Source organism: Leuresthes tenuis, unplaced genomic scaffold (genome assembly GCF_036924035.1).
Source record: "Leuresthes tenuis unplaced genomic scaffold, fLeuTen1.0.hap1 SCAF_4, whole genome shotgun sequence".
NCBI lineage: Eukaryota > Metazoa > Chordata > Actinopteri > Atheriniformes > Atherinopsidae > Leuresthes > Leuresthes tenuis.
In genome coordinates this window covers 20,837,635-20,858,216 of record NW_027325358.1, presented here as the reverse complement: position 1 = coordinate 20,858,216, position 20,582 = coordinate 20,837,635, and the positions used below count along the sequence as shown (strand labels likewise).

Below are 20,582 nucleotides of genomic sequence, written 5' to 3'. Positions count from 1 at the left end.
TTCCATAGCTCCAATCTGAAACACTACGGTCTGGTGGATTTGTTCAAAATGTACATGTATGTCTGAAGTCTACTGCATGGCAAACCAACAGATGCCATTCATGGAAATACCTGGTGCATTGGTGCATTACAAATCAAGTGAATTAGTGGTTTAGGTCAATTTCAGTCAACACCCCATGAGCTTGCATTTTCTCCTGTCTTATATTGGTTTAGGAAAAGCTACACAAAAATGAATCATTGTAGCAAACTCAAGTGTGGATTAATGTGAAACTTAATCGCTGGGAGGCCCATCGACATTCCTGTGGTGGAGTGTTTTACACCACAACGACACAGATATGGGATTTCCACACCCCAGAAAGAGAGAAAAAAAAAAAAAGAAAAAACGTTGTCCTTTTGAGATGATTTTGGAGATAACCAGACCTTTCTTCTATTTGCCACAGCTTGCTTGGACAACATTAACGCTCTGTAAAGCTATCAGTGAATAAACAATAGAATATTTCATAAGAAGGTAGAATGGAATTTTTTATACAAACTAAATGTTTCTTTCCATTCATGGACATGTCAATCAAGGGATTCTTTGAAACCTATCTCCCCCGCTTCTAACAGACCCCCCACACCTCCCCTTCTTTACCTCTGGAAAGAGAACCATTTTCTTTCGGTTAAATTTCAGATATATCATTGAAACTGTGTTTATTATCTTTATACAGGTCCTTTGAAATTTTTCTTCAAGGCCAAGAGCTGCATTTTGATACCCCTTACATGACTGCACTAAGCGTAATAAGAAAAAAAAATCTGTAACTTTTTGTATGGAGCCACATTGCCATCTAGCGGTCAGTTGCACCAAGTAGTTAAGCCTAAAATAATTAGTTAATCCGCCATGAAAAGGAATTAACTCCATTGTTAACCCGTGTTCCTTGTTGTTGTCTGTACTCAATTGCGTTAAACACATGAAAATAAGATATGTTATGTTTGTATTCATATGTACTGTATATTTACAAAGGTGACTAAATGTGCACAATAACTTCATCGGTTCGGTTCTCCGATGTGACACAGTTTTCATGTGGCAGGTCTGTGGTTCTGTGAGAGAGAGGCTGGTTAAACTCAGTCTCAGTTTCTGGAATCTCTGAATCTTGTGGTTGCAGTAATGGACAGTAATGACCTGTGGACTGAGAGGTTGAAATTTAGACTGACTTCCGTGTGGCTGTACCGTGACTGAGGTGGTAATCCACTTTTCAGTAAAATTCACCATCCTTCATAAACTAGAATAACAGTTTCATAAATTACAAACTTTTTTTAAGAATCTCTTTCCTGCTTTAAAGAGTTTATAGTATTAGTTGCATTTCCTGGTCCAAATGCAACCAGTCTAGATATTGTGATTTTTTTTTTTTCATTGCTCCTGGTGTAGAAATGGGAAGTTACATGGAAGTTACGTTTTGTTTAAGTCCATTTCCACAGTGCCTGCTCTAGTTTCCTCCTTCAGACCAAATATTTGCACCCCACTGTCATTACTTCTAAATGGTTTTTCATAACTGTTGCAGAGATGACACAATTTAAGTTCACTCAGAGAGTTTATTTTTCTAACTTCAGAGAGAGGGAAAGACAAACCTCCTGAAAGGCTATTTGTCTTCAAGTCAAGTATTCAATTAATGTTTTTTGTGTTTTTTCTTTTCTTTGTTCGCTATGGCAGGAATCTTGCCTGATTTAGTGTGATTTTAGTATAGCTTCATGTCAGCGCCGCAGAGTCTGCAATCTCCTTACTTGAATATTTAGTTTCTATTCATGTATTTTCTAATTTAATTATTTCTTCTTTTTTTTACAGAGCAAAGTCAACTATGGAGTTTTGAAACCCAAGAATATACACATTTTATCAGTTCATCACTGCTATGTGAAAATTATTCCCATTCTTGTTCTGATGCATGCTTTCTCTTTGTTGGTGTTAGTGTACTCATTAAAACACTGACGTGTTAGAAACGTGTTTTTTTGTAGATTATTTGGAATCAAATAATAGATTAAAGACCTGAACCTTTTTTTTTTTTACTTCCTTTACCATGAAATCTTTCAGGGGAGTACAGTTTGCTTTTTTTGTGGAAGGTAGTACTTTGTAAATACCAGAAGCATCTTGTAAACCAAGCGTGTTTGTGTTAAAGAATAGAACTGTAATAAGATTAAAGACAGTTTAATTGAGCAAAATTCTTTATTCAACATGTTGTGAAAGCAAATAGTAAGATTTAGTCAGGACATGGCAAACACCCTCTTATGTTCACTTTAACAATTTCTTTTGTTCCCCAGGTGACATCTAAGGCTCAAACAGGAAGGGAAAGTTGGAGTTACCCTAGAGAAAAAAAAATATGTTAATTATTCAGGATTAACTACATCGAATGAGAGCAATCCCACACAGAAGATTCTGCGTTAGTATGAATGTAATAGATGAAAGATTTAAACTTATACCTCATCATTCAAAGGACCAGTTGTGTCACCACGAGGATCGGGGGGAATTGTAGTGGACTCTCTCTGGGTCCCCGCTGGCCACATCTGACACAGACCACATACAAAGTTACACAAAGACACAGAAGTCAAGCAAAGTTTTCTGACTTCAATAATTAAATTAAAAGAGAACGAGAAGAAAGACCTCACCTTTTCTGTCTGCAGCTTTGGCTTGGAACCCTGCTGAAATTTGATGATATGCATGAAAGTTAGACAACAAAACTAAAAAAATTAATATATATACACAGATCAGTTAGGTCGTCAGTATGTATGAGTTTTTTCAAACTGTTAAGAAACCTCGAATCAATATCTATAAAAAAAAACTTCTGAATAAAACAGTCAATTAGACATCATATTTTATCAAACAATTATCAAAACGCAATAACTAAAAGCATTATATGTCCAAATTAACAATTTGCACCACCCTGAGAAATAAACTCCAATCATTAGAGCTTACTGATAAATGTTTGATGTATTTGTAACAGGAGGCATTACTCATGTCTCATTGCAACACACTTACCACATCCACACTGTCATGACTCAGCATATGCAGCTATGTTATTATCTTTAAGTCGTCCTTTAAGTCATTATTGTCTGCAGAGGTTCTAACTTAATTTAAAGTGACACAGAGGCTAGACAAATCTTTTTTATATCAATCTCATGTAAATGGTTTTGCATTCAGTTTAGCCCACATTGATCACCGTTCTAGCCTCCAGAAAGCAAGCTTTTCTGGTGAAAAAGTAATAAACACAGAGAACCTGAGATCTTTCTCATCTCTGTACTTAAGGGTAAGTTTTTGTGTCTGACCTGCAGTGGGAGCTGTGGTCTCTGTGTGGTTCTGTCCAGGTTCTGCTGTCCATTGCTGGGCTGCAACACTGCAGTATTCCTCTGCTGGGGATAGCCATAAGGAGATACAAAGTAAGGGAAGCCCTGTGGATGAAAGAAACAATTAATCAGTGACATGCTTCCAAACATTTGCACACGATCAGATCAGATTTTGATTTGATACCTGTTGCCTGTGAAGCTGAGGAAACCCAAAGGATGGATACTGAAACTGTGGATACATCTAGAGGAGATTTAAAGAGAGTTATTGACTCCTCCATATGATTTTGAGAAGCTTGTAGTTACGTGATGCCTTTGTTGTCTCGCTAAGCTGTTTTGTTACCTGCATAGGGTTTTGGGCCTGTTGAGGGATGTTAGGATTGTTGGGATCTTGTGCAGGCCCAAGCTGCTCTTGCTGGCCATTGGGGAGAAGCACAGGTGTCAGCTGGTTACCCTGGTTGGGGAGCAACAGCTGTGGTCCCTGGGGACCAAAGGGACCTGCCATTTGAGGATTCAAATTCACCATCTGAGGGGTGAGCAGTACCTCAGGCTGCTGCTGCTGCAGAACATACTGGGGTAACAATGAAGAGGCCTTAAAAGGAAGCAGGTATATAATTCAATCTGCATATTATTTCTCAAAGCAAACATTGAAATGGACTTTTTTTTTTATGCACAGTTTGTACCTGTGTTTGTCCAAGAGCTGCAAGAGTTAATCCATTCAGCCTCAGAATCTGAACAAGAATAAGAATTTGAATCAGATTAACAATATTATTGTATAGAATGACAATTACAAAAATGTCAAAAGAGGGTATCTAACAGCAATTGAAGCTTAAAGGAATTTACCTCGTTGCTATTGCTTGCAATAAGTCCGATCTGCAGCTTTAAGGAAACATTACAAAATGATTAATTTCCCATTTACAATGACAAGCTATAAGCAAGTGGAATAAAGCAGCACAAAGGTGCAACTCACTGGAATAGAAATGCTTGTCCTAAACAGACAGATCAACAGAAGGGCAGTTTGAGACTTCATGATGTCCTGCAGTGAGTACAAACATCCGTCAATTCGTAAAATGTTCTTCAAGTTCATGATTTTTACCAAGACACAAAAAACAGTCACTGACACAATGAACATTACAAGGTGGTCCTCTCACCGTTTCTCTTCTCTTCTTTGCCTTCCAGCATCTGCCTCCTCACCCTGCACAGATGCCTTTTAAATTCTCTGCGTGAGCTGTTGTAGTCCACCAACAACTCATCCAGACAATATGCGGTCAGCGTGACAGACATTTCTCATGGCAACAGACTCAGACACTGACAACACAGGAGCAATAAGTGTGTCATTAAGTGTAAGTCATGTCTCCAAACACCATGTCATCCTCTGTGTCAAGTTGTTCACAGGTCTCTTCTGAAGATTCTTAATCTAAAACTCTGTGCACATATGAAGACGACAAAATCACCAGACTGTAACTGAATTCTTTTTTTCTGCTTGTATTTGCTAGAATTCATCGCTGTTTGTTAAGCATAGACAAGACACTTCCTATATGTCCCTTAAAGTAAAGTTTTTATGCATGTGTTAAGACTTCAGTCTGTAATTATGGACATTAAGACCAACAGGAATTCTGGCATGTCATGAGAAAAAAAGAAGAAAAACGGGAGTGGGGAGCTTATTATCAGACATTTATCACAAGTTTATGTCACAGGTTCATGTTCAGACTGGTGTTGGCTTCTAATTGCAAAGCATAAATCCTTCAATGTAAATGGCTGACTAGTGGTTTCGATAAGATATAGATAGACAGTTTAGAAAACGTGCAACAGTTGGGTGCTTGTGACTGCCTGCATGGAGAAGTTTGAATGATGCAATCATTGGTGCAATAGATAATAACTGGTGCAATAATTCAGAAGTAAAAGATTTTGTTTCTTTCCCTCGTAATTATAGGTGTATTGTAAGTCCTGCGGCCTGTTTCATGAGTTAACTTCAACAGCATTTACAGTGCTGTTGGAGTGTTCTCAAGAGCCTTTCAAGTTTTCCATATTTTGAATTATGTTTCAGTCTCATCTGAAATAGATTCAGTTAATTTGGTCCTCATCAGTGGTCTCATGAGAGACTAATCACTAATGTAATGAAGCTGTATTAAATAGTCTATCTTAATATGTAGCTGCACGCTGGGACCTAGAGAAGACAAATAACCTACAACTTTCATCCTGTTGTGCTGATCCCTTGCCTGTAATTGTTTGTACTCTTGAAAACAACCCTGTATCATACTAAATTATGTGAGACCCTTGTGTGGGCTGGAAGAGAAGTCATTGTTAGTGAGGTCACTACATGGCTTGGGGTTGCACTCACAGCTGAGCCCTGTTTCCTGAGTCCTTGAAATGCTTTCACTTCTTGACTGGAGTCAGTCTTGGTCTGTTTCACTGGACATAATTTAGAATTCACCCGATATTATAGGGCACTCTTTAAACTCAAGTGTTACCCTAAGCGAACCATAAAGGAATATTAAAACAAACTGCTCACAAGCATGTCAATGAGTTAGATATAATATCCTGCAAAGAGGTAAGTTTTTAAGCTTGATTTTAAGATCAGAGAGGATTTCTGCCCCCCCCCCAAACAAACAACAAATAGATCAACATAACAATAGTAACAATAGTAACATGCAGGAACAATAAGATCTTTCGGCTAGACAGGAGCTTAGTCATTAAGGACTGTGTATGTAATGAAGAGGACTTTAAATTCTATTCTAAACTTCACAGGGAGCCAGTGTAGAGAGGCCTAAACTGAAGATATGTGATCTCTCTTGGCAGAACCGGTCAGTGCTCTGGCTGCAGTGTTCTGGATCGAAAAATCCTCTGCCTGGTCCAGCCTACATGTAACAAATGCATGGACCAGTTGTCCGCTGTCCCTTTTACACAAGATGCTTTGTGATGTCACCCAGATGAAAGAAGGTAGCTCTAATGAGAGTTAAACGAAAAATCCTGGAAAAGAAAGTGACTGCAGAACTAAAAGATGAGGCAATACCATCAAGTTTCTGGGACCAAAAATCATTCACCTTGTGTCTGCCTGAGAATAACTCACTGGACTAAAGGGTGTCATTGCTTACAAAGTTGTTTTAAGCAAGTACTAAGTTTCACTCTTTTATTTCCAATAGATCTACAACACACTCAACATGTTGTTTTTTTGTCATTCAGTAAAGTGAGCATCATTCATTGTTCTTTTACTCGGTGTCATGTGCTTCACTGCCCATCGTCCTTTAGATGGCAGCAGAGATCCAATGTAAATTATACACATAGCGCTTGTAACTGATGACAGTGCTCTGGTTGTAAAACATAATGGTGTGAAATCAGACAAAAATCCTTTAGATTTAGAGTAGAATTGATTTTATTGCAACTACTCAAAACAAGGGAATACATAAGAAAAACATTGTAACATGCTTAATCATATTGTGGACAAAACCAAGAAGCAAAGTTTGATGTGGCGAACGCTTTGGAAATTAATTATTACGAAGCTGATTGTCTTCTTTACAAGGGGGTGCTGTTGTTGCCTCAGTGGGAGCTGGAATCTGAGAACAAACAGTAACAAGAGAGCAGTGCATGAATGAACAGAATTTATATGTCTGGCAGAACAGTGTTGATTACTTCCACCAAAACATTTAGAACTTTCTTACCACTTTGTTTGCAATTTACACACTCTTACCTGAGTGTCCACAGAAGACTTGACAGTGTTTTCAGGTTTTATATTCTGACGCTGTTGAGAAACAGAGGAACAATTAAACAGTTCAGTTTACATTTCTATCACATGGTCCGTCCACTGTGAACACAGTTCCATCATCTCCTACCCTGAATCTTCTGAGCGGATCAAGCTGAATAGGTGGCTGCTGTTGCATGACACCACCTGCCACCCCCTAAACAAAGATGACACGAGAGCAAGATTTAGTTATTCTAGTGATTTCTAGAAATGCTAACCAGAGATTAAGTAATGTTGTTAGAGAGATGAATATTTACCATCTGAGGTTGCTGAAAGGGATTCATTGGCGCCATTTGGGGAACACCCATGAAAGGAAGCTGGTAGTAAACCAGAAAGACAGATTATTTTTGTTCTTTTTTTCATTTCTAAACAACACTGACTTGAGTTTTGAGTTGTTAACTCCACTACAGTATGTACCACACTAACCGCATTGACTGCTGCTACAGGGTACACATTAGGCATAGGAGCTCGAACAGCAAAGGCAGGAACTCTGGGTACAAACTGTGAGAGGGCAATATAAGAAGTTAGTATTGTGAATTGATGATACGCTGAGGAATATTGTCCCATAATTTTCTAAATGATCAAATGATCACCGAAAGGACTGACCTGAGCAAACTGGGGCTGCCCAATGAAACCTACTCCACCACCAGCCACTACAGGTGGGTTCAGACCTCCTGCCATTATCCCATTGAGCAGTCTTGCGTTCATAGCTGCCAAAAGCCTCTCCGTCTGCATAGAGCAGGAGAACAGTTTTTACTTTGGCTTTGGCCTCATTTGGATTACTGTGCGAGACATACATAAATTCATACGCTGATTGTATCTTACCTTGTCCGCATTGACCTGCAAAGAACAAAGAGATGAGATGTTACATGACAAATAGACAGCTGGACAAATAAAAACACAGGAAAAGACAGACTACTCACATAGGAGAGGGTTGCTACAAACACTGTGAAGAGAAGAAACTTCATTTTGCAGCCTGAAACTTGTGAACAGTACTCTTTACTTCAAATGTTGCAGGACAGCTGTAACTCACTGCATTTACACCTTTTTATCAGTGCAAGAGATTATTATGAGCCAATTAGAGAAGAGAAGACGGACCTTTTCAAACACTATGTTTGTCACCTGTGTGTCATGAGAACTTATGATATGACATCTTCATTTTCAACAATGCAGGCTTCAAAAACAGTAAATCGCTCATTTTTCAAGGACTTCACCGTGTTCAGTTATCTCACATTGTTCTTGATGCAGCTGAGTGACCGCAAAAAACATAACAGAGTGATTCAGTGCCTTGGGGTTGGTCTGTGGGGGGTTGTGGACATACTGACTTAAAACTAATAACCCTTTAAATGGTGTGGGTAGCAGTAACAGGAGGCAAACAACTGACATCATCATGAAGTGCTTTTGTAGATAAGATCATGACAAACAAATTTGCCTGTGCACTTAAATTGGAATCAAACGTGTAGCAAGCAGTGCCCTGTTTATGAAAAGATGGCTGTGGAAAACAGCTGATTATCGTAGAAATAACATCTTGTGATTTAATTCCTGTCTAGAGTGCAAATTTGATGTTGTCCAACTACAGTATTATAGTAATTATAATGATAAACTTTATTTGTAGAGCGCTTTTTTAAAACATGCTTACATAATGCTTTACAGAAAAAAAAAATAACACAGAGCAATGAAAAAAAAGGACAGACCACAAGATACAGCTTACACTGGATAATCCATAAAGGATGCGCCGCACAGTCCACGGGCGAAGTGGGGGGGTAGTAGCATGCATGAAGTAGAGATGAATAAAGTTTTTTTCTATTTCTATTAGCGAGTACAGTCATTCAGCAGAACATACATTTTTGAGTCGTCTGCATATAGTAATAAATATTGTCATCTGACAGTCGTCTGACTTAAAGGTAGCATTTAGATGGAACATAATTCAGGGCCAAGAACTGATCCAAGGTAAAGAAAGGGGAGCATAGGATGATAATAATTCTCATATTATGACAGCGTGATTCATATTAAATCTTAAAAGCATTTTTTAAAAATAGCTGAAAGTCGAACATATCAAATACAAGTTGATGCAAAAGAATGGCATGACATAGAGGTAGAAGATCAGCTGCGGTGACCCCCGAAAGGGAGCAGCTGGAAGGAAAAGAGGAAGAAGATAGTTGAACATATCAAATACTGAACTAAAGTAAAACAAGGTTAAAAGAGCCCAGAGATAAGTTACCAGTAGGCTTGAAAAGAGCTGCCCTCTGTGCTGTGGGACACAAGAAAGCCATAGATTATACTGCAGAAAGATATGTTTGGATTTCATGAATGTTATCAATTAAGCAACTATTAGATGAGGCAGTCCCAGAAGTGGTGATGAGGTGAATATTTTCTTGCTGACAGGTGGTGGAGCGTGAAATTAATTCAATTAAACCATGCATTAAAATGTATTTGTGTGTCATGCCAGCAGATGGTAGAGAAAAGATGTCTCTGGAAACAGGAGAGATATTGAGCCTTATGAAGTTGATATGTTCAATGGTTATGTTAAATATCATAATATGTTAATAAGCCTGCGTCAAACTTTTTAGGTTGTAAGGAAAGACAAAGAGTTTGTGGGTGTTATTCATTCGAGCTCAGCTCATCTGCGTTGCCTCCCACATTTTCTACAAGGGAGCAATATCGTTAAGACCAGACTGACATGTTTTATTAAACCCGAAGAACAGATCAGTAAGAAAAAATATCCTTTTGATCCGGGTTATTATGTGAAGAGTCAATAATGTACTTTTCACATAAGCACCCAGTGACCTTGGAATCATAAGCAAGATAGAGACAGAGATAATGCAAAGTTATGATACTTTCCTCGGGCATGACTGGGGCCTGTTTTTAATTTGTGATGAGGTTGTAATTGACTGAATTGTCTAGGTTTCATGTGCCCTCGCCTTAAGACAAATGCACATACTGGCACACAAGAGCACATGGTACGTCATGTTTTATCTGCACTTCTTATCAAAACATATTAGAACCATTACAATCATTCCCTGGTGGTTGGCTCATTATTTTGTCTCAGGTCGAGGCTGTCTGGGAATGATTTTCTGCTGCTGACTGAGCCACCCACAGCAAACCAGGTAAACACTATGCGGGAAGTCTGGTCTGGAGATTTAATTATACGCTGTCATGTTTTCTAATTTAGGAACTCTTTTTCTTTCTTTTTTTTGCAGGTTTATGTTCTGAGGAATTACATCTGCTGTGATTATAATTACTTCTTTCAATAGTCAATTCATAGATCAGATTGGATTTCTTTTTATTATGATATCACAGGTTTTAAAGAAATATATTCAAATACTTGAAGAACTTAGCAGTGATGTAAATGTTTAAGATGTTTTCAAGCTTGGAGACCCAAATTATGATATTGCAAGTTGGCACTCAACTGTAAACAGATGTTTTGTGTATATTTTTAACGGCTACTTACACAAAAAAAATAACAGCTGTCTTTGGAGCTGCACCCATTATGATGGCTGACTGTATTCATTGTTTAGAAGTATTTTGGACAACAGGCGATGTGTGTGTTCAAATTCAGGAATCAACAAGCTCTCAACAGTTTGAACTTCAATTATTTATTGGTTGTTAATTATGATAATTTGCATGACTACAGCGTGAAAAGCTGGTCATGTGACAGGCTTTGGAAGCTCGATGTAGGAATAAATCATGAGATATATCTGATGGAGCTGCATGGTCTCATTACAGTAGTTTCTCCTCCGTGTCTATCCCAGAACCTTCTTCCTCCTCTTCACCGGCCGAAACCTTCATCAGAGGATCATGTTCGTGTTTCCCCATGAGACGAGCTGCCAATGAACGCTGAAACCTCACTCTTCCTCTTGGCTTCCCACCAGCACCGCCCAACTGCTGCTGGTTAATTGGACCTGCCACCGAGATCAGCTGCAGTTGGCCAGGAGTCAACACGGCAGGCTGAGGTTCGATTCCAGCATTAAACTGTGGCAGCACAGTAAACAGTGTCACAGGCCCACCCCCAGCTTGCTGGGCCATCTGCCCTTGGAGATTCCCATTGACTCCACCTGCCTGCCCCACGAGAAAAGTTCCACCTTGCTGGAGAGCTGCAATGGGGATTAGTTGCTGCAATAGAGCCTGACCTACAGGGTTCCCAACTGGCAGGATAAAAAATGACCCACCAAGTTGGACTAACCGTGCCACAGTAGGTTCACCCATTAGTGGAACTCCATTTTGAGTCCCAGTGTTGGCAACATTACCAGCTGCTGCTGCCCCTCCATTGTTATTGGCTCCCCCTTTCATAAGTGCCTCAGCACTCCCTGAAGACACACCACCATCCACCACAAGAGCCAGCGTCTGAAAGATAACCCACAGTATGCAGTACATGTTTTATCTCCGTGACGGCAGACAGTCGACAGGTGAACAGCTGCTTCTTACCTTTCTTATATAGAGGGTGTCAGATTCAGAGATCAACTAGAAAGGTCCAATCAGAATCCAACGCTTTATCTCAAAACAACAAGTTAGTGTAATCATAATGACTAAGCTACAAGCTATTTTTTGCTTCGTTGCCTTACAGAGGGCCATTATTCAGGATTAAGTGGCAAACCAAAACCACACATGAGTGACTCGCATTCTCAGTCCCATTGTTGCAGGGGACATATATTCATGTCATGAAAGCGCATAGACACAATGAATACAACAACATAAACCAGTGTTTACCAGGTACTTTTGGGGGCCCAAGGGATCCACCAACATGATGCAATGACTTTATTTTCAAACACTGAGGAAACACAAGTCATCATGAGAGACAGGGTGCACATAAATATCCTACTGTCATAATGTGAAGTTCTGTGCTATCCATAGGATTTTATTTGGTGTTGTAATGGATTATATGATCACAAGAAACTTTCAGCATTTACTAACAAGTTAAGCAACATTAACTGATTTACAGCAGCTGTATAACACAATGCTTTGAAATTAAACTAAGCCTTCATGGCTTGGCACTGCATGTTGTACACTTTTTCTATTGATAAGCTACGGTAAACTTCCCCCCAGATTGGAATGCATTATAAAACAATTTCTGAATTAAACTAGCTAAAAGTAACTCTTTCCTATGTTTTAACGAACAGTTCTATCAGCTTTATCTAAATTATAGATCACCCAATTAGTTGCCCAAGCTCCACCTAGCACAAGATAACAGCAATAATATCCAATGCTTGTCTTTTGAAGCAGGAGATCAAATTACTTTCTTTCAACAGTATTCGCGTGTTCAATGAAATATCGAGAGCCAGATGGTTCACAGCACAGCTTCCAAAAGCTTGAGTGGGTGATGAGGTACAAAGTCAATCTCAGAAAAGCAGATTAACATCCATATCATCTGTAAAGAGAAAAGTAAAACAGAATTGATAAAGATACCTGAAAAGTGTTCAGTTAGAAGAGAAAAGGTTTGATGCTGAAATATTCTAATTTTCGCATTGTTCTATCTTGTAAAAAGGATAACACTGAAGCAAATAATTACAACTGAAATCATCAAAATCAAAACAAGTGTGTTACACACATACAGTACAGAGACCGCTGATCAAATAACCTTAAAATCACTGTTTGCTGGTTGTGTTGGACTTTAATTTTAGATTAATTATTTTTCACTAAGGATGTCACAACATACCCACATAGCTGAGGATTGTGAAATTAAAAGAATGATTTATTGATACGCTGATAACACACATGTATTTTAAGCGTGATTCAAAATCTAAAACCAAAGATGAATTAGTCTGATAACAGTGACTTTTCTATTGTTTTCTGAATAATATTTTCACCACGAATGCTTTCATCTCAGTAATCATATTGTAAAAAAATTACTTTAACAGCCAATAACAACACGGTTAGAAAGCTTCTTACAAAAAGAATGATTTGCTTCGTTACATTTCCCAGATAACAGTTAAGGATGTAGTCAAAGAAGTCATGCTGCTCTCACCGTTTTTGATACCAAAGCAGGAGGTCCACTCTTTGAAGGACACCTGTTTGTCTTTGTCAGCATCACACTCCTGGAAGAAGCGAGAGGTACAGTGCTCCATTGGCACCAGAGGAACCCTGAGTGGGGCCAGCTCCGAGTGGGACAAGAGCCTGCATGGAGTGAGCAGAGAGGGGAGTTTGATCACATTAGTGTGTATGATATCTCTCACTGCTGAGATGTGACCTGATATTTTAGACTAATATTGACTTCTGCACAGATGTGATTAACTTGATAATAATAACAATAACCAGTAAAGTGATTCTTGCAGAAAATAATGAACAGAGCCACAAGAAAAAGAGTCATCACTTACTACTCAATGTAAAGACCTTCAAAATGAAATTGCCTATAAAATCGTGCTCTTACATTAATGCATTGATAATGACTAATATCTATTAGTAAGCAACACTGCCAATATGCAAACTATCAGCCAACATACAGTATATACAATGAAATCAAAGCTTCTTGTGGTTATCTAAATAGAGTAGGGTCACAAGTCAAAGCTGAACAATCATTAGAATTGGTTTCACTGTAAAAACTCTTACTTAGCTTTTCAATGCTGTTAAAGGCATTGCAATTGAAAAGTTATAGTGAAAGCATTTTGGATGCAATGAACAAAATTAGAAATGAGTCTGGACACAGATGATTGTGATTGAAATGTACCTGTCAGAAGGGTGCTGGTCCAGCTGAGCAAACTGCCAGTGTACTGGGTAGATGTACATGTTGTAGTTCTTCTCAAAGTCCTGGACCAGCAGCTCAACAGTGTGATCACCGGCATAAAGGCGCCTCTCATTCTCAAAGATTTTCTTCACCTATACATAAGATACATAACACCACAAATCAGTCGGTTTTTAATGACTCAGTATGCTTAACAATTAACAACATACCGCAATATGTATGAATGATCTTTTTTTAAATATATATATGTATATATATATATATATATATATATATATATATATATATATATATATATATATATATATGTATATTTTTATTGAATGTAAAAAAAAAATGTTAGACTTGTGGATTTTTAGGATTTTGTTTTTGTTTTTCTTGTCTTAGTTTTTCTTTGTTTTGTTTCTATTCCCTTTTCTTGTCTGTCATTTAGTCATTGGTCGTCATTTGGATTTATTTTGTTTGAATTTGCTAAGTGTTTTTCTCTTCATAAATTCCTCCTTGGTTGTTCTCTGTTCTTGTTCTCAGTTGGCATTCGGTTTAAGCGTGTTCTTGAATTGTTGGTTTGTTTTCAGGATTTCTTCGGTTTGTATTAGTCTAGTCTTTAGCTGTTTGTTTATAGTCACTCTCATATTTTTTACTTGGGTCAGTAATCTTGTCTTATCTCAGTTCTGTGTGGTTTCTTGTTCCTTATTCTCTCCCATAGTTTTCCTCAGTTCCCTCTTGTCTGGTTATTAGCTCCACTGCCACATGTGTCCATCATCATCATCAGCTGAAATCACTCACCAATACGTTCCCCCACAGTATTTAAGCTCCCTGGTTTCTCTCAGTCATTGGTAGGTCCTTGCCATTGTCACAGTCCCCTTTACGACTCTCTCTAGTTCTTGTCGGTTTTGTCATTTCTGGTTTTGTTCTGCATTTTTTGTTTCCTCAAATTTAGTTCTTATGGTTTTCTGGCTTGGCTGCGCTTTTGGTTTTAGTTTTAAATAAATCAAGTCAAGTTCACTTCAACCTTAGGTCTGCAGTGTTTGCATTTGGGTGCACTTCATTTCCACCAACCGTGACAAAAACAAACTCAGCATTTATTTATACTTCTCGGTCTTGCTTCAACGTGGATTTGTTTAGAAAAAAAGGATTATTCTTATTATTCTTTTTTTTTGCTTACTTTGTGTGAAGCATCTTCAACAGCCGCTTTTTAATTTATTTAAAAATTCATGTGGTACTGACTGTATGCCACGAAATCCCTAAACTCTCCTCTAAACAAAACATTGATTTTATTTTACAAAATAAGCATATTATTTTATTCTTTCTTTTATCTTTTTTCAGCTTTTACACTTTATCCATTATCACACATTCAGTTTGTCCCAGTTTTGTTTTGTCCCCATATTTCCAGAGCATGCAAGTTGTTCCATACAGGAAGTTCCTTTAAATTGGAAAAGGAAAAGTTGCATCACAAGTGACAACTCTATCATCAAACTCAAGTTCCAAAACAGAAGTACATACTTTGATGTTCTCAGTAGCTGTGACAGCAAGGCTTAAGGCCACGGATGTTAAGAGAAGCCCAGCTACAGCTACTGACTGGTTTAGCTATATTCATGATAATCACTTTAGGTTTGCGCCTTACTCTGAAATGCTGTTTCGGGGTGAGGAAGCCAGGAGACACAGAATCCTGCTCGTAGAGCTGCAGCAGCACATTTTTCAGCCAGTCCCTCATTCGTAGTGGGAACTGGATCAGCTCAGTATCCACACATGGAGGTATCACTGAGGCAGAGCAGGACAGAGGACAAGAAGGAGAATTCTTTTCTTACACCATGCTCAAAAGTGTTTGCTTGAACACTACAGTCTACGCAGAGGGGAACTCCTACGTTTGCATGAGCCAGTGTAGTCCAAATGAAGTCTTTGGCCTTTCTTAGTTCCCTCCAAGTTGCATTTAGTGGCAAAGAGCTGGCATGACGTATCATATGTTTTGTTGTCTGTGCCACAAACCTAAATGGAAAAAAATTGTCAATATAAACAGATGCTAAGCTTTCTTGCTGAGTCATAAGCAGATTTCACATACTTACATGATCAAATTCATTTGCGCTCTGTGGACATTCTGACGGCTTTTGACATACACAGCTCGGCTTACTGTCTGCATCAAGTTTACATGTCTTACCACGCTTACAGCGGAAATTGTCACAGGGATCTAGAAGAAAAGAGGAAAAACCAAAAGTTAACTCAGACTTATAACTCATATGAAAAAAAAAAAACGAAAAAAAAGTTAAATAATGTTTTATTTTCCTGGCTGGTTTTTTTTCTGTTAGTGGAAACAGGTGAGCTATGAACATTCGACATCATCCACTACATTCCTCTGTCATTATAGCTTGTGTAGTGATTAAATTCAACTTGATCGCTCTTATTCACTCCTTAAGCCTGCAGAGCTGTGTTTTGGTAGAGGCTGTGAAGCAGAGTGGGCACAATTCATGTGGAAGGTGGAGCAAAATGATCAAGTCAGCAGATTCCTCTGTGACACTGTTGGGATAGTGCATTTGTCCGGTGATGTTGAACGCTGCTGACCAGACACCATGGAAGACATTCTGTTAAACAGAGACGAGTTTACACAGAACTTCCTGAAAGTAGAACATATTCTCTTCCAACAGAATATATTCTAGTTCATAAAGTCTCAAACAGGAGGTGACACGTATTTAAGATTTCATATTCTACATATTTGAATTGCAGTTTTATTCTTGTACATTTAAAAAGATTCTTAATTTTTTTTAATCTCTAATCCTCCTTCACTTTTTTCTTTGATAAACATATGGGATTTCCCCCATTTATTTGCAAAGATTTCAGTTTATATACAGGAATACAACCTGATTAGCTTTAATGCATGACATTTGAGTTACTTGTGGCTAAGCATGAGAGGAGATGTGGAACTGGTCTTACTACCAAATTAAGTCATAGTAAGATTAAATCCACTACCAGTACTAAAGAATGTCTCAAGAAATGTTCTCTCTGGCATAACTTCCTGTCAACATCACTTCCTCCAGGAAAAGTGGTTTGCTGTGTGCCCTGAAACTTCGGAGAAAAGATGAGGTGATGCAAAAGGTAGATAAAGATATTGATTGATTAGGTTACAGGTTGGGTACAATAAAAAACAGTGGGCACAGTTCCCACACGTCTCACTTTTTTTTTGTATTACTAATGTCATTAGTGGACAAGGCGCTGTTACAGCAAGCACAGAAAGCTTCGCTAATGTTAGTTAGATTACCAAGAACTATAAATTAACGTTCAGAGAATGTTTGCACTAGCAGAGCGTTCCCTAAACTAAAACCTCCGATGTTCTCTTAAAGGTGCATTGCACTCTTTACACACACTCTTAAATTGATTTTGATTTGGTATTGCTGAATACAACTATTTGAAAACATTTCTTTACTCTTGTACCAGCACAGTTACCTATAAGACAGTTTCATTGTTCAGGAGTGAAAAATATAGACCTGCAAATCAGCGCTCTGATTGCACAGACTGTGAAACATGAAAACATGAACATTCTGGACATTTAAAGAACCTGACTGTAACACTGTCAGAAGTTTTTTTTTTTACAAAGATTGATTGCAATGTAAAGGTTAGGAGAATGTTAGTAGTTTGCAATGGTTTTCCAAAGATTCCCACATTTAGAGAATGTTAAGGGAACCAAATCAAGCAACTGAAAACTTTCCCAGCGAACACTAGGCAAAACAAACTTTCAGGGAATGTTTCTGCTGTCAAAAGCAATGTTCTTTGAATTCTGTGGGAACTAAAATGTTTTCACTGTCGTGTGGGCGTCAAAACTATAAACATGAATGGTTATTAAAAATGTTATTCTACAATTATAATTAACTTGTTCTTCTGAAGAGGGCAGGTAGTTTTACCCATATCAATATTATCACAAAGATGAAAATACTGATAGTTGAAGCTGGGCTGAGCATGAATTCTTGTTGTTGTATGTTCTTGTTTGCATAAAGAAGATTAAGTGCTATTTCTTTTGGCATTAAGTCTGAAATTCAACTTCTACAATGTTTTACATTTCAGTTAATGTGTTGATGATCCTGTATTCTTTGCATTGCTGCTCTCACTTGGAACTTTTACATGCTTAACAGATCTTCGGTCAAAAGCCCTCAAATTAAAATGCTGTTTGCATAGATTTGCATATGTGGCTGCTTGACCATCTAAAGCAACAGCACCTCATTCAAGTCTGATACTGGGTGAAAATATATATTTTTGTAATTGTACACGAATAAGAAACAACAATCAACACTAACCAGGCGGAGTGCCCGGGAGATGTATGGATCCAGCAAAAGTGGACCTGGACTCAGGAAACAGGTCCACTGAAGCTCTTATCTGCACTGGATTCACACCTACTAATGGGCCCTGGAAATGTACAAAACAAACATGTGAACTTTATGAGATTAAGAAAAGAAATGACTCAGTTACATATGACATCATCAGATTACAACAAAGATAGATGTTCCGTCACCCTAATGACAATTAGGTTTGTTGGATTAGAGGCCACATGGGGGAACTGGCTCTAATCATAGCATTGAGATATTTGTCACCTTTTGTTAATAATGTAATATTTGTCTATTTACACATCCAGCAGACACAGGGCAACTTCAACATGAATCAGGAGTTTTGTTTCCAGTCACATATGCATTACCCATTTTCCTGCCCTTCTTCTCTTTGCCTTATGTACTGTATTCTCTCTGCTGCTGCCCTCCGACTCCAGAGGATCCTGTTGATTTTGTTCTTGTGCAGGATGGCTTTCATCCATTTGTGGAGAGTGCTTCCTTGCTCTCTGTTTTTTCTTCTGCTTCCTCGTCTTTCCATTGTTGTTAATTCCACTGTCATTCTTACTCTTCTCCTCCTCTTTTCCAGATGACAGGGAGCTTGATTCAAGTCCTGCAATGCTCTTTGGCTCTTGAAGGTCCACATTTGACTTGGGTTCTTTCTCACTGATGCTGATTTCCTCCCTCTCTATTGCCTCAATGTTTTGCATGTCTTGATCGTAGTCCTCAGCAATACTCAGCACCTCTTTTTCAGTGGCTCCCTTCTTTATATTATGTGGAATATCTTCTTTTGAAATGGACTGGGCATTATCAGAGGAGGGGTCGATTTTAGCTGATTCGATCTCTACAGGTTGTAGAATTCCACTGTCAGCAGCATAATCAAGATCAGCTGGCATCTCCGATCCTGTGCTGCTCTCTGTTTCTTCCAGCAATCCCACCTCCTCTCCTCTGTCACTCTTTTTGTCAGCAGGCCTCTCCGCCTTTTTCTTGAGGGACATCTTTTCAACCTCTTCCACTACTTCATCTTCTACGCTGTCATCACTCCCTTCTTCTTGATCTTTTACCTCTTTCTCTGTAACCACGCTTTTACCCAACTTCTTCTCCTTTCCCTCAGTTTCCTCTTTCTCATTCACTCTCACAGCTTTGCCAGCTTCTGCCTCTTCAGCCTCCAGCTCTCTTTCTTCTGCTTCTTCCTCTTCTTCTGCCTCTTTCTTCAGGAGGTCTACTAGCTCTTCTTCACTCAACAGGACTGCAGTGCTTTTCTTTCCTGGTTTGGCCACCTCTTCATCCTCCTTCTTAGCGTTAGCATTATCCTCTGAGCTCAATTCCTCGTCTTCCTGCTCTTGGTTGCTGGCCTCAAATGTGGTTACTGTGGGTAAAACCTGAGGCTTATTGGCCTCTTCTGTGATAATGTCCTTAACAAAGAGAGAGGTGGAACATTTATTTCATTATATAAAATTATGTGTTGCTCTTTATGAATTTTGAAAGGGTTTAATGTGCTTTTCTACCTTATCTTTGGCCATGTGTGAGGTTTTCTGCAGTCCATGATGTTTTCCATGAGGTTTGCTTTTTACCTAAACATAATGGGAATGATTGTTGATAGTCATCTTATCAAAACAAAGATGGCATTGTACCTTTATTCAAAAGTCTTTTGTCACACATATCACATATTTTAACTGTCAAATAAAGAAAAATAATACAATCTTGCTACTCACAGAAATGGCAAAACTCGCTGCCAGTAAGCAAATGAATAAGCAGCCCCTCATACCTGGAACATTGAAATCTTGTCAACAATGTATTGCAAGAAACACATTTTCATTAGAAGTCACAGAAAACTGGATGACAGAGAAGCAAGCCATCCTCCCAACAAAGATATGAACTTGACACTTCTTTCAAAGTTGAATTAAATGGGTGCATGTGTTTGCTGCCAGAACATTCATGGGAGCTGTGGGACTGGCCTCTACTGTTGTCAAGGTTACAGCCCTCTGAGATGCGCCTGGCTCTCAAAAGTCACAGTCAAGGCTAAAGTAAACATCAGCAGCTACCAGACTGGAAAAAAGTTGACTAAGTCCACAAACTTTTTGACTCTCTGGACAGACACAATAGAGACATTACTGGTTCTGTACAACGAAATAATACCAATATGGTTCAGCAAAGTTAGCTTAACATAGGTGAGGACAGGAAGGCTGTTTGTATGAAAATGAACTAAAAGCATGAAATTACACAATGTTTTTTGATCCTGCTAATTCAGAAGCAAGGTACCATGACACACATTGACTCATAGATAATACTGATGCCACATAATGATAATAAAGTTATCTCACACTCCTCAAAGAATAAATCTGATCTTTTTGGGATCTATGAAATATTTGCAAGTACATATTGTGTGTGCACAGCTGTGAGTAGACACATAGGCATTCGAATTTGTACTATGTGCACGGAACTAGTACATCCTAGTGTCAACAGAGCATTCAATGTATTGATATGTCCGAAAATAAAGACATATATAAAGAATATATAAGTTAAGCAAACTTCCTCCAAAGAGGCTCGTTTCATTT

At 38.4% G+C, this 20,582-nt stretch overlaps 3 protein-coding genes and 1 long non-coding RNA gene across 6 annotated transcripts in view; 1 reads left to right on the top strand and 3 right to left on the bottom strand.

Annotated features, from left to right (window-relative positions):
* LOC140305999 (uncharacterized) overlaps positions 1–20,582 on the top strand; it is a 71,544-nt gene that overhangs the window by 24,416 nt on the left and 26,546 nt on the right. The window lies entirely within an intron of this gene.
* Positions 2,229–4,502, bottom strand: odam (odontogenic, ameloblast associated). 3 transcript variants are annotated; one of them, XM_072385058.1, is made up of 10 exons: positions 4,457–4,502; positions 4,276–4,341; positions 4,149–4,184; positions 3,989–4,036; positions 3,649–3,897; positions 3,493–3,549; positions 3,291–3,413; positions 2,634–2,663; positions 2,448–2,531; positions 2,229–2,331 (listed from the first exon to the last, which is right to left on the bottom strand). In XM_072385058.1, the coding sequence occupies exons 2-10, from the start codon at positions 4,333–4,335 to the stop codon at positions 2,296–2,298; spliced, it is 723 nt and encodes a 240-aa protein (XP_072241159.1). In that variant the 5' UTR covers positions 4,336–4,341; positions 4,457–4,502; the 3' UTR covers positions 2,229–2,295. The 3 variants fall into 3 exon arrangements, with proteins under 3 accessions (XP_072241159.1, XP_072241158.1, XP_072241160.1); XM_072385057.1 differs by having other exon boundaries at positions 2,634–2,666; positions 4,457–4,501; XM_072385059.1 differs by having other exon boundaries at positions 2,634–2,666; positions 3,649–3,876; positions 4,457–4,501.
* Positions 6,655–7,795, bottom strand: scpp9 (secretory calcium-binding phosphoprotein 9). Its single transcript, XM_072385060.1, has 6 exons — positions 7,651–7,795; positions 7,471–7,545; positions 7,302–7,361; positions 7,136–7,201; positions 6,994–7,044; positions 6,655–6,859 (listed from the first exon to the last, which is right to left on the bottom strand). Exons 1-6 carry the CDS (start codon positions 7,777–7,779, stop codon positions 6,791–6,793), a joined length of 450 nt encoding a protein of 149 aa, XP_072241161.1. The 5' UTR covers positions 7,780–7,795; the 3' UTR covers positions 6,655–6,790.
* Positions 11,788–19,547, bottom strand: LOC140305155 (uncharacterized). The gene is made up of 9 exons (XM_072383913.1): positions 19,533–19,547; positions 18,396–19,439; positions 18,001–18,109; positions 15,784–15,905; positions 15,586–15,706; positions 15,345–15,481; positions 13,706–13,854; positions 13,007–13,155; positions 11,788–12,409 (listed from the first exon to the last, which is right to left on the bottom strand). The coding sequence occupies exons 1-9, from the start codon at positions 19,545–19,547 to the stop codon at positions 12,381–12,383; spliced, it is 1,875 nt and encodes a 624-aa protein (XP_072240014.1). The 3' UTR covers positions 11,788–12,380.

Coding starts and splice junctions, on each gene's coding strand:
- scpp9 (XM_072385060.1), bottom strand. CDS start 7,779: ATGCAGACGGAGAGGCTTTTGGCAGCTATGAACGCAAGACTGCTCAAT. Junction 7,202..7,301: donor CCTTTCAGCAACCTCAGATG/GTAAATATTCAT, acceptor ATCTTTGTTTAG/GGGGTGGCAGGTGGTGTCAT. Junction 7,045..7,135: donor ATCCGCTCAGAAGATTCAGG/GTAGGAGATGAT, acceptor GTTTCTCAACAG/CGTCAGAATATAAAACCTGA.
- odam (XM_072385057.1), bottom strand. CDS start 4,335: ATGAAGTCTCAAACTGCCCTTCTGTTGATCTGTCTGTTTAGGACAAGC. Junction 4,185..4,275: donor GGACAAGCATTTCTATTCCA/GTGAGTTGCACC, acceptor GTTTCCTTAAAG/CTGCAGATCGGACTTATTGC. Junction 2,667..3,290: donor GACCACAGCTCCCACTGCAG/GTCAGACACAAA, acceptor ATCAAATTTCAG/CAGGGTTCCAAGCCAAAGCT.
- LOC140305155 (XM_072383913.1), bottom strand. Junction 18,110..18,395: donor GAAGAAGGGCAGGAAAATGG/GTAATGCATATG, acceptor GTACATTTCCAG/GGCCCATTAGTAGGTGTGAA. Junction 15,482..15,585: donor CTACACTGGCTCATGCAAAC/GTAGGAGTTCCC, acceptor GCTCTGCCTCAG/TGATACCTCCATGTGTGGAT.